This window comes from Pelodiscus sinensis, chromosome 2 (genome assembly GCF_052426305.1).
Source record: "Pelodiscus sinensis isolate ZL-2025 chromosome 2, ASM5242630v1, whole genome shotgun sequence".
In the NCBI taxonomy this organism is placed as follows: Eukaryota; Metazoa; Chordata; order Testudines; family Trionychidae; genus Pelodiscus; species Pelodiscus sinensis.
The window spans coordinates 206218818-206232012 of record NC_143053.1 but is presented as its reverse complement, the minus strand read 5'-3'; the positions used below and the strand labels follow the sequence as shown (position 1 = coordinate 206232012).

General features: G+C 42.1%; 1 protein-coding gene across 1 annotated transcript; it reads right to left on the bottom strand.

Moving 5' to 3' along the window:
• Positions 1–4869: 4869 nt before the first annotated feature.
• On the bottom strand, positions 4870–9686 carry SOSTDC1 (sclerostin domain containing 1). Its single transcript, XM_006138328.5, has 2 exons — positions 9345–9686; positions 4870–6458 (listed from the first exon to the last, which is right to left on the bottom strand). Exons 1-2 carry the CDS (start codon positions 9541–9543, stop codon positions 6052–6054), a joined length of 606 nt encoding a protein of 201 aa, XP_006138390.1. The 5' UTR covers positions 9544–9686; the 3' UTR covers positions 4870–6051.
• Between the last annotated feature and the right edge of the window lie 3509 nt (positions 9687–13195).

Below are 13195 nucleotides of genomic sequence, written 5' to 3'. Positions count from 1 at the left end.
ATGTCTTTCAGAAAGATGCTCAGGCAGGTTTCTTGTTGTGGGAATGATGTGCAAGTAAAATGAACAAATCTAATGACAGAATGTCTGCTTGACTCATAAATCTGTAGACAAATTTCAGTTTTAACCTGGAGCTAAATTTACATGTATGTCAATGAAATTAAAATCAAAGCCCCCCGCTTGGCCTACGGGAAAGGAAATGCATCATGAGAGGAGAATGCTTTCCAGCACTGAAAACTCCTTATAATTTTCTACTGAAAACCTCCAGGTTAATACTGTAGCAACATGAATCCCACTCTGGAATGTGTTGAGCGATTCCTTTGTGATTAATGCCGTACCTCTTTCGGAAGAATGTAAAGGTCAAGTTTAGAAGGACTACAGTGATTTACTAACAGAAATCTGGTAGGCATTTCCAGGGGTATTATTAAAAAATCTACTTTATTTCCAAATAAATGACTGAACTTGGATTTGGCACTTCTGATTTCAAGGTTGCTGGTTAGAAAGGAATAGTGGATATATGACTGTTACTAAAGAGTGAATAAATAAACCTCCTAAAGGTCTTTCTAGTCTTTGTTCTATAGGAGTCATACACTTTTGACCTCCAAAATGGAGAATGCTCTAATGACACCCCCCCCCCCCCCCCCACACACACACACACACACACTATTACTTCAACTCTACAGCATTCCTTTTCCTCTGAGTAGCTACAGTGCTATCAAAACAATCAACATCTGGGTAAGTATGTTTTGAAAATGCCTGTGAAAAATTGATTTTCATTCATTATAAATCAAATTTCCCCTTTGTTGTGGGCTATTGTCATCAACGGGAAAGTAATGAAATAATGATCTATTTTACCTGATTGTACTGAACTTGTTCAGCTTTAATTTTCAAAAGATGCAAATAGGCTTTTTTAAAAGTATTTTTATATCTACTAGATTTTAAATGTAAAACTAAACTTGCTTTTCTAGACATTGGATTGCAGGGGGCCCACATTTTATCAGAGTGGAGATATTTTCCTTTGTCTTGTAACCGGTAGTCCGTCAATCAGGAAGTCAGACACAAGTATTTATTTACCAATGAAAAGAAGGCATTGAGATGAAAGATATCACTTTACATTATAGGCTGATGTTACAATAACTACAGAGAAACACTATTTTCAAAAGCCTTGGGCCGCCTCACCCCACTCATTGAGGAGCATATTATATAGACAGCTGCTATATGTTCTGTAGAAGAAAATTCACTATTTATTCATGTCACAAATGACCCTATTTGCCTCTACATTGTATTTATTCATGTACAAGCTCCTTATGTCTGTATACATTAATGTTTTCATTGAAAACTAAGTTCTGTGGCAGCTTAGAGACTAACAGATTTATTAGTGCTTAAGCTTTTGTGGGAAAAACCCACTTCATCAGATGAATTGGAGTAGAATTTACAGAAGCAGGAATATATATGAGAGAGAAGTTGCTAGTGTTAATGAAGCTAATCAAATCAGAATGGAAGTGGATCATTTACCGCATTTGGCCTTCAGATGTGAATATCCAGAGAGGAGAAATTTCCTTTGTAATGCGTTAACCATAGAGATCCTTATTCAGTCCTAAGTTGATAGTGTTGAATTTGCAAATGATTTCCAGTTCAGCTGTCTCCTGTTGTAACCAGTTTTTTTTAATTATTTAAAATTCGTGCCCTGTATGTCTAAAGATTAGTGTGAAGATGGATACATTTTGTTAGCATTTGGAATAGTCTTACTGATAAAAATGAAGGAATGAGAAGATAAATTCTATATTATGTTAAAGACTTGGATTTGCTCTAATTATTTATGGGGTTGTAATCTATGAGCATACCTTGTAGCATTCCCTGTAAACTGAGTGTCTGGGCGGCCATCCAGGAGGGATTTAAATGCCATCCAGGTGATTAGCACAGTGCCTAGAGCTGGTAGCATGTCTTTTTACATGTGGTACACATCCACAAATGCTTTGGTGCACACAGCAAAATTTATTCCACACATTGATGGAAAAATTAGGGGGAAATTGCTTCTAAGTATTTATGGATTTGTCATACAACATTCCTGTGGGGTAGAAAATAAATATAATTCCTATTTTACAAATGGTGGGTAATTTTCCTCACACACATTCAGGTTTAATAGCATTTTATTCCTTGAGTAGTCCCATTGACTAAATTGATGAGTAAGGTGCTATTCAACCTGATAGAAGGTGGCAAAATTGCCCTATTTCATACACCTGATTCTGTGATTCCAAAACCTGGAATTGACCCCAGATTGCTTGAATCCAGTTTCAGCTACAAGACCATCCTTCCATTTAGTGGATTAGTAACTCAATTTAGGACTGAATAAAGATCTCCATTGGTTAACGCATTACAAAGGAAATTTCTCCTCTCTGGATATTTACATCTCCAGGCCAAATACTGTGAATGATCCACTTCCATCCTGATTTGATTAGCTTCATTAACACTAGCCACTTTAGTGGATTAGTAATCCATTTAGTAGATTACATATTCCTCAATTGATCAAGGAATATGTAATAGAACACACATAACCTGTTTGTGTTGGCTGCATGTAGTGGCTGATGGCTGTTTTGTGGTCCCTGTGAAATGTGTTGATGGTTTTAGTTTAGTTCTCAGTCTCCACATGACCAAAAATTTTCTGCTAATAGAAAATACTATAAAATGTTGGTCCTTTCTATACACGATTTCTTTTGTTGTCCCCTCCTCTCCCCTCTCTCCAAAAAAAACCTAGTCCTGAAAATAATTTAGCTGCTAGTCTAAGAATAAAATCATTTTCAATGTAATTTCAAAAAGGGTATTAGAAACTAAATAGGACATAGTGGCATTGTCTGTAACAGTACTGGGTACTATCCACATATTTTAAACATCAGTTTGGTAGGACCCAAAGGGTCATTGTTCTTCTGTAGACATAGTGAAGAAGATAAAGACTGAATTTGGAATGGAGACTGAACTGCCTTGTCAGTGCGAGAGTTGGTTACAGTATTTCTAGTAAGGTTGAGACCCCTTAGTGGGAAAGCATAGTGAAGCATACTGCTGCCCAGGCTATATATATATTGTGGAAAAACATTTTCTCATTTAGACTAAAACTTCTTTATACCACTCCTAGAATGTGAAATGATCTTAAACTGGATGTAAATGCAGGATCTTTAAACTTCCAGAGTGGTGTACAGAGGCTTTGGTATAAGGAGCCAGGCCTTCTATCCCAGGCCTATTAGTCTGGCTTCTCCATGATCACCCAAAGTTAATTTAAAGAAAACTATCTGGGTTATTCATTTTGATATGTTTCCCTTAAATATATAGCACTACGTGTTCTATAGGATGGTAGGTTTCATCTTTTTCTCTTTCCATTTCCAAAATTAAGTTCTGAACTGGAAGAAAAGCACAAGTACAAGAATATTTACTCTTATTTCTCATACATAATGTTATCTTCATATGTGTTCTTTAAAAAATTGGGTAAGGGCAAGCAAATGTAATTAGAAAGAGTTTTGTGATGTGTCATTCAATGTGGGACCCTGGGGCTACATCTACACTGCAGGCTTCTTGCGCAACAAGCTTTTTGCAGAAGAGATCTTCCACAAAAACTTCTTGCTCAAGAGCATGTCCACATTGCAAAAGTGCATTGGAAAAGCTATGCGCTTTTGCACAAAAGAGCGTCCAGACTGCATGGACGCTCGTTCGCAAGAAAGCTCTGATTGCCATTAACAGAATGGCCACCAGGGCACCTGTGCTTCTTTCGATAGGCTGATTTTGCACACAAAAACCCTGTTTCCCGTCCCCACACACCTTTTTGCGCAAGAGCTCTTGTGCAAAAAGGAGTTATTCCTCCTAGAAAGAGGAATACCCATACCGCAAAACTCCGTGGCTGTGTCTAGACTGGCATGTTTTTCCGCAAAATCATCTGCTTTTGCGGAAAAACTTGCCAGCTGTCTACACTGGCCGCTTGAATTTCCGGAAAATCACTGACGATCTCATGTAAGATCGTCAGTGCTTTTCCGGAAATACTATGCTGCTACCATTCGGGCAAAAGTCTTTTTCCAAAAGACTTTTGCGCAAAAGGCCAGTGTAGACAGCACAGTAGTGTTTTCCGCAAAAAAGCCCCGATAGCGAAAATGGCGATCGGGGCTTTTTTGCGGAAAACCGCGTCTAGATTGGCCACAGACGCTTTTCCGCAAAAAGTGCTTTTGTAGAAAAGCATCCTGCCAATCTAGATGTGCTTTTCCGAAAATGCTTTTAACGGAAAAGTTTTCTGTTAAAAGCATTTTCGGAAAATCATGCCAGTGTATACGTAGCCCTTCTGTTCTGTTGATTTACTGTAAATTTTCTTGTGCAAAAACAGCTTGAGGTATTCTGCTTGAGGAATTCTGCTTAAAAAAATATGATAGAATCTGGGTTTTAGGTCTTATTAATTTTAAATGTAAGATGAACTGATACAAATATTATATTAGAGAAGTTTTGTACAGCATACTTTATTAAGGCCAGATTCTTCATTGCCCTATTCCTTGGGTAGACAATTAAGTGAGAGCAAAGAGGGTATAAAATGCTACTAGTTAAGAATGATACAGCAGGTTGGGGAATCTAGCCCTTACAGTTTACCCCATTATAGAGTAACCATCGAGTTCAAGTTTTGCTTAAAATCATCTCAATCTTAATCTAGTCTGAATGATGAAGAGATGATTCCCAATCTATGTTGAATAGCTGACTGCTTACTATATATTTCACAATAACAGTTGGTGACTAATGTGCAGGACTAACTTGTGTTTAGAAGGAAGATTATACTGATTACTATTTTTACCATAAGTCTGTAACTTGATAATCATAAAGGAAAAATATAAATAAACTGGAGTGCTTTTATTAGCTTGTAAAACCTCCCAAACATATTTTCTACAATGTACACATTGAGAATTGTTAAATATGAGTCTGGTTTAGACCACAAATAAGCACCAGCTGTTAGATAGTCACACAAGATTTCTACAAGCCAATGGAATCCGTTGAAAAGTTATTTTATCCTAAATATCACTGTCAGATATATTTTATGGCACTTTCTTTAAATCAAGTAGTGTAAAACATTCCACTTTATTAGATTGCATGCTGTAATTGGTTAAAATGTGCGTGTTTTCATGCATGTTAGAGCTCCAAAGGCGATACATCTCCATAGCAGTTTATTTTTGTTTAAAAAAAAAAAAAAAAAAAAAGACACAGAGAAACAGATGAATTTGAAAGGAAGACATATCTATCTTTCAATTACACACTTTAAAAACAATAAGCAGAACTTATGATGTACAAAACAGTTTTTAAAATGTTATTACTTGTAAAATAAAGCTCAAAACTATTAATGTTCAAAATGAATATGTATATACACCAAGAATGTTAGAACACCTATTTTACATTATCTACAAAATGTATATTCTAATCCACTCAAAATTATAGGAAAATACTTTGATACATAGAAAAAGCTATAAAACAAAAGATTAACATTTTGAAAAAAAATCACATGTAAAAAGCTCATTAAATAATTACAGTAACAAATAAATAGTTTATTCAACTGTACTTTTTAATTATCCCCATGCATATTTTAATTTTTGGTAAATTGAGATACAAGAGAAAAATCAGTGTGCAAGGCATTGTTTTCTTAGAATGAAACTGACAACAGTTACTGGTGTTCAAAAAATGTTATTTGGAAGGCAACAGATGTTTGTTAATCAACTGTTCCTGTGAAAACTCACAACAAAGCACCTTTCTAAAAAAATACAATTTCAGTAAATGTTCAAGGGAACAATTCTTTGCCTCCACACCTCAAAAAAATGTAAGACTTCATTGTGCGGGGTTGAAAAGCTTGTAGAACTACCCATCTGGAGCATTTGGAAAATCACCAAAAAGGTCCATATATACAGAATGATGTTTTGAGTTTGGTCATAGCAATGCACCACCAGGTGAGAACACATCAATAGCAGACTTGTCTTTTAAACAGTCAGATCTGTAAAGAAGATAGTTACAGATCAGTTCAGTTTGGGGGAAAGGGTTGTCTGACCTCTAACTTGAGCTGTGCTTGCTGGATTTACTGGCTCTTTTTCTCTGTTTGTGATGCTTTGCCTGAGAGGTTCCTTCAAAAATGTGGCTGGACTCATTGTGCTGTCTGGTGTACCTCTTGCATTTGCAGGCTGTGACCACAGTTATTTTGTAGGTTCTTGTACTTCCGTCTTGACACTGAAGCTGGATCCTCTGTGTGCGTGTTTTGTCATTGACACATCTCCACTCCTGGGAGCTCCTTCTGCTCCAGTACTTGGTTCCATAACTTCCTCCAATCCAGTTGGGTAGCAATGGCAAAGGGAGGCACTCGCCAGCACACACAAGCTCTTTTAAAGGATTTATGCTGGTACACTGGCCATCTGAAATGTACTTGGTGGATCTCAGTTCCCGGCAGCCAACTTGAACGTGCTCTGCAGAATGCACAGGACAATGAACACTGAGACTCAAAGAAAAGATATCCTAAGCCAACCTTCAGATTCCAAGTTATTTTCTATTGATCATAGCATGCATAGGACTTGGTGACACAGGCTTAGCCAGTAAGATTTTGGGAGTGATTCTTTAATTCTGTATGTAGACAACATCTAGCATAACAGGGCCTTGATCCTCGAGGTACTATTACAGTACAAATAATGATATCTATGTCATAGCACTGCAGAACCAGTAGAGTCACTAGAGAGGAGGCAATTTCATTCTAGCACTGCCCCTCCTCCCCCCCTCCTGGCCCCAGTCAGGTGCATGGAGGAAAAAAATGTCCTGGGGTAAAAGCGTCTCTTACTTGTACTTAAAGGGAATTTGGTCCAGATGTGAGACAAAACTCTGACCCTTAATGTGAAAAATAGTGTTTTTAGGATTTTGGAAAGTATTCTAATGCATTTAAATAAAGGAAGAATTGTTTTAAAATTTCATGCTTGTTATGGATTTACACTCCAGTGAAGGTTAATGTTCTGAAGAAAAACAGCTTTATAAATAATGAAAGTTAGAAGTGTTATGTTCTGCTCATGATGTTCAAATGTTTAATTATGTACTTTGGTCATTCTGCCTTAAGGATAACATACTAGTGTGGGCAGCATTCCTTACATAATAGAATATAGCAAATCCTGAGGCAACTTTTTTAGTTCTCTGGTTAAGGTGATAAGGTATAAAGATGCAGAGCTGCAAATATAGGCATGTTTGTGCCTGCTTGTATGTGCTGCTCTGCTCACTGCAATAAATACAACTGCTTATTTCAGTCATTACAATCAGAGTACAACTACTAATACAGTGTGGGTCTACACCGCAAGCCTTTATTTTGAAATAATGTCAAGTTGGAGGACTTCTTACTCCAATTCATGGTAACCCTCATTTCATGAGGAGTAAGGGAGGTTGAAGGAACAGTGTTCTTCCTTCGACTTCCTGCTGTGTAGATGGCGCCAAAAGCCAAATTAATCTATTTCGACTTAAGCTATGCAATTGACGTAACTGAAGTTACATAGCTTAATTCGACATTAGCCCTGCTGTGTAGACATACCCGTAGACATTAAGGTAATATGCAGTCCTTTGTTGGCTGTTCTCTCTCTTCAATAAAATTTACAGTGGAGTCTGTACACATATTATACAAGAGTGTCCAGATTAATGCTTTTTAAAAATGGAAGTTATTATCACTAGGAAGATACCATACAAGATTAATAAAAGGGTTTGAAGGTACCTCACCCCTTCAGAGTTACAAGATGCTTCTGTTTTGGTTTGTTTTTTTAATCAAACTCTAATCAGAGATATTGAGTTAAGACTTCTTGTTCCTTTCCCCATTGCTCACTAGAGGTGCGTCTACACTGCACCATAATTTGAAATAAGAGACGCAATTTGAGCTATGCAAATTGCGTATCTTATTTCAATGCTATTTTGAAATAGTGCCAAATGATGAAATAAGCTGTCTACACAGTACCAAATTTCAAAATAAAGCGCTATTCTGGAACATCCCTTATTCCTCATAAAATAAGGTTTACAGGGACGTTGGAATAGCGAGCCCAAAATAACAGGCTTGCTTTGAAGAAACAGGATAGCTATTTTGGGATACTGCTATCCCAAAAAATTGTTGCAGTGTAAAAGTCCTCTGGGTGTACAATACTGGGCAATTAGGAATTTGAAGACTGTTCTGGAGCAATGATTTACAAAATGACTGGTTTCTAGACTGCTTGACTCCCTGAATGATCCAAGCTTGCATTCTTCCCTGCAGCTGTGCTCAGGAATGTACCTAGAAGCAGCTGATCACAGCTTTGATTTGTTTTTATGTATATAGATATTCAGTTTTTCTTTAGTGATATTTCATTGACAATGAATACCTACTGGGCTGCTCCGGTAATCTCATAATGACGAGACATTTCCTGTGCAGTTAAACCACCCATATTCTATAAAAGCTGACACACCTTAGCTTTGCTGAAGGTTGTTGCCATCAGTTTTTATCTTTGCTTACTGAATGACTGTGGGTCGGCTTTTCATTTTAGCTTAATGAAGTGGGGATGGGAGGTGAAAAGATTTCCACATAGGCAGAGGAGCTCTTGGACTTTTCATACATATAATTTAGTGGGGAGGAGAAAATCCTTATAACATAAAAAAGCAAGTTGGAGCAGAGACGGGCTGTGAACCTGTTTGTTTTCTTTTGCTAGAGGCGTTAAGCAGGGAAATGCTAAACCGGGAAGTGAAAAACAAAAAGTTGGAAGAAAATCAAAGCTTTTTGTCTGGAAGAGTTACATTCATGAAGCAGCCCAGACAGGATGCTGAACCTACACACTACTACACTGAAAGCCAGAGCGAGTGAGCTAAGAAAGAGATCATATTTAAAATGTCATTCTCACACACACACACACACACACACATTTTTTTAAAATCTTCCCCCTCTTCCACTGCAGCAGCATCAAACGAGTTCCCAGTGTCAATTAATGAATGTGACTGTGAGCCCACACGTTAAAGTGAAGTTGGTGGGTGTGTGTTCAGAGGGAAGGAAAGACAAACTGAAAATATTTTCCTTCCTAGATTTAATTTGATATTAAATGTATCATCACAGTGACGGAACCTGTAGGAATAAAACATATTCAGGAAAAGCCAAAATGCCAGGCTGAGTCTATAGAGCTGGTCGGATTGTAACACATCTGGCAGGTTTTTGTTACATACAAATGACCCCTCCTATGAATCACTACTTAGGAAAACGTGCTCACTGACAACTGCATTGTTGTACCGCAAACTGAACATGGGTTAAAAAAGAAGAGCAAGGTGGCACTGGTCAGGCATGATAAGCCCTTTGATACCAGTCGGATACTTACTGTGACGGTCCAAGCCTGTGTAATGCCTGCCTCCGCTTCTGGCTTGATTCAGCGTGCTGTTGCTGCTAGGGCTCGCTGGGACAGGTTTGGCCACATGTGTATAAAGAATCTCCGTGGCATCATTTTTGAAAGCCAAACAGCTTTTCATGAAGACACAGATTAGGAGAAAGCCGGAGAAGTGAACCGCAGGGAGAATCATGTTTGCTCCGTTTCTGTCTGACCGAGCTGGGTGAATTCCTTTTCGTCAGCTTGTTCCTGTAACTCTGAAATGGCTCTGGAAGGTTTCCCTTATATATCTACAGAGGCTTGGCACTCAGGCAGGTGTAAAGTTGTAGATAGACTCAGAATGAAAATCCAGAGAAGGGGTGGGATTCCCACATGAGCTTGCAAAGACATTTTACCAATAGAAAAGAAGAGTTCAGTAAAGGAGGAGCCTACTTATACTAATTGCAGAAATTCTAGTTGGGGCATTTCAGGGTGTCAGGAAGTCTGTATGGCAGCAGACAGACTGAAATCCTTTGCATGTCTGGGATTTATGTATGATGCGATTGAAACAAAGTGTAACTGGGTGTCTCTCTGTTCCTCTTATACCAAATTGATGCTTCCTCTCCTACAATGTGTCTTTAGGAGAACTTGCCAGTTATGTAAAGAAATATCCCCTCTTCCTCCCCCCCCAAAAATACTACACATATTTTAGCAATGGAGAATAACACTTTTCAAAAAATATTCTGATGAAAATGTAAAGTTCTCTCCAGATAGATTTAAATAATGAACCTTTGATCAAAAAGGAACATTGCTAGAGAAACTACTGGTGTTAGGGGAATATTTGCTTCTCCATGTGAAGGTTATAAGTGTGCAGTTCTGTCTCACCATGGGTAATGAGCAGTTCCCCCAGGCTTGTCAGTACACTCATCTATATTCACAGACATGCATTATATTCATTCATCAAACTCACCTTTTTAAAATTAGTACACTGCCTACAAGAGTAAAACATTTTTACAATGTACAGTAGACGTCCGATAATCTGGCACTTTTGAGACCTAGGTGGTGCCGGATTATTGGATATGCCAGAGTACCAGGAGGTACTATAAGTACACTATACTCCCAACCCAATCCCCCTCCCCTACCTTATGCTCGAGTCCCAGAGCCGCCGGTACAACCACGCATCTCCCTCCAGATGCTGGGGCACGTGCGCTGAGCGGCCGACTTTTCAATGAGCTGGCCGGGACGCTGTGCGTGACCCAATCCCTTTCCCTTCCCCAGAGCCAAACATCTCCTCTTCCTGCTCTCATCCAATCCCCCTTCTCCCCCAACCTTACGTCCGGGTCCCAAAGCAGCTGCCTGTGCTCAGTGGCCAGCTGCTAGCATGTGCAGGCTGGACGCTGTGTGCGCTGTGGACTGTAACGGAATGGGGCGGGCCGTGAGCGCGCATGCGGCTCACAGCAGCCCGGCCATGGGAGCAGCTGACGTGAGCAGTTCTGGGTTCCAGTTGATGCCGGACTATCAGGAGTGCTGGACAACTGGATGCTGGACTATTGGAGTTTTAATGTAAATATATTTTTCATGTAATTATGACACAGAGGAAAGAACAACCTTTGTTTTGACATATGACATTTTACTTGTAAACACTCAGTTTTCCATAAAGTTCTAAACACAAAGCATCCGCCCGCCATGGACGCTCCCACCCAGCAGTGGCTGGGGTTTGGCCGCGCCTGCCCTGCTCTCCCCATCAGACTCTGAGCCAGCGGGACAATTCAAAAGGGCACTGTCGGCTAGAGGAGAGGAGACTGTTGGCTAGAGGAGACGGTGGAAGAGACTCCCGGGGCTGCTAGACTGGGATACGGCTGGGGAGTGGACGGCTGACCGAGGGAGGTAAGAAGCGACCCAGGGCATGGCAGAGGTTGCCCATGGGTTGGTGCATTTTGGGTAACTAACACCCACCAACCGAACCATAGGAGGCAGATTCCTTCGGTTCTTAGGGCCCTGGGTTGGGGCTCTGAGTGGGGGCATGCCCGAGCCTCCCTACCCCCCTCGACCAAGGCGCCGGCGAGGCGACCAGTTAAGGACTCGATCCACACAGGATCCTACTTAAGAAACTGACTACCCGCCTCACGGGACAGCACACCAAAGGGTGGTGGGCACTGTCTCACCTGGGAGGGCGAAACCCTGGCCCCGGCGAGAGGGGTCGGGGGACAGTCACAACTAGGCAGGGATGGGGCTGTCACCTCCTGGTCACACCCCCATACACTGCACCCCCCCTTAGTGGCCCCATAGTTCTCCCCTGTATTCCAGTGCAGCCCGAGGAGTCGGCCCCCACCCTGCACCCGCTACCGTGTCCCCTGCCCTGTCCTGCCGGCACCCTTCTCCTCTGTCTCCAGCCTTGAAGGGAGGAATGGTCACTGGCTCCCGATTCCTCGCTTCCCCATTCATGTCCTGCCTCCGCTAGCACCCTCCTTTCCTGCAAACAGTCCAGAGGGAAGGAGTGGTTGCCTCCCCTTCCCTCTTCTTCCCCAATCGTGACCCACCCCACTCGCGTCCCTACCCCTCCCTCTGGTACTCTCCTCCTCTGTTCTAGCCTCCCAGGGAGGAGTGGTTGCTAGCTTCCCCCTTCCTTAGTTTTCCGTGTGCACCCTTCCTCCATTAGCACCCTCCCTCCTTACAAACAACTTAGTGAGAGGGAGTGGTTGCTTCCCCTTTCCCACACCAATTGCAACCCCCGCCCTCTCCTCGCGCCCCTGCCTCTTTCTCTTGCGCCATCCTTTTCTGCCTTCAGCACTGTCCCATTTTCCCCCATGCCCTGGGCAGCCACCTCCACCCTCACCTTCGGGGTGCCCCTAATGCTACCCATCAGCCCAGCCATCTCAGGCACCACCTCTGAGACCACTGAGCCCTCAGGGGTGATGGCTGGGACCGAGTGGCTGGGTCCTGGGTTTGTGGGTGCCCCCTCCTCCACCTCTGAGAAGGGGTGGTCGCCTTCCCTCCCTGTTGGGGACCTGACAAATGACATCTCTCCAACTGACACCATGGCTTCAGATGTATGATCTGTCCAGCCATCTGAGCCCGGAGTTGGAGCGGGCCCCCTCCCCACCTCCGTCCCCCTGGTTCCCATTCAGGAGGTGCTGCAGCCCGGTGGCCCAGACCTGGGGAACCATCCCTTTGCCCCCATCCAAAGTTCTGGTCCCCCTCCCTGTCCCAATCCTCTCCCCGTTCCCGTCCATGGCCTCGGTCCCGGTCCCACCCCCTTTCATGCTCCCACCCCCAGTCCCGACTCTGCTCCCATTCCTGGTCTCGCTCCCACCATCACCCTCATCCCCACCTACAGTACCGGGCAAATTAGTCGAAACAATAGTAAAGAATAAAATTGTGAAGCATGCAGAAGAACATAATTTGTTGGACAAAAGTCAACATGGTTTCTGTAAAGGGAAATCCTGTCTTACTAATCTGTCAGGGTATGTCTACACTAGAAAGTTAGTTCGAACTAACGGACGTTAGTTCGAACTAACTTTCCTATGCGCTACACTAGCGCTCCGTTAGTTCGAACTTAATTCGAACTAACGGAGCGCTTAGTTCGAACTAGTAAACCTCATTTTACGAGGACTAACGCCTAGTTCGAACTAGCTAGTTCGAACTAAGGGCTGTGTAGCCCTTTAGTTCGAACTAGTGGGAGGCTAAGGCTTCCCAGGTTTCCCTGGTGGCCACTCTGGCCAAACCAGGGAAACTCTATTGCCCCCCTCCCGGCCCCGGAGCCCTTAAAGGGCCACGGGCTGGCTACTCACTTTGTGCCAGTTGCAAGGCTGCCAGCACCCGTGCCTGCACAGCCTGCACCTGCCACACCATGAGCCAGCCATCCG

Bases quoted from the DNA above. Each gene is read 5' to 3' on its own strand.
- SOSTDC1 (XM_006138328.5), bottom strand. From the start codon at position 9,543: ATGATTCTCCCTGCGGTTCACTTCTCCGGCTTTCTCCTAATCTGTGTC. The intron at 6,459-9,344 runs GTAAGTATCCGA...TGCATTCTGCAG, and splicing joins CACAGGCTTGGACCGTCACA to AGCACGTTCAAGTTGGCTGC.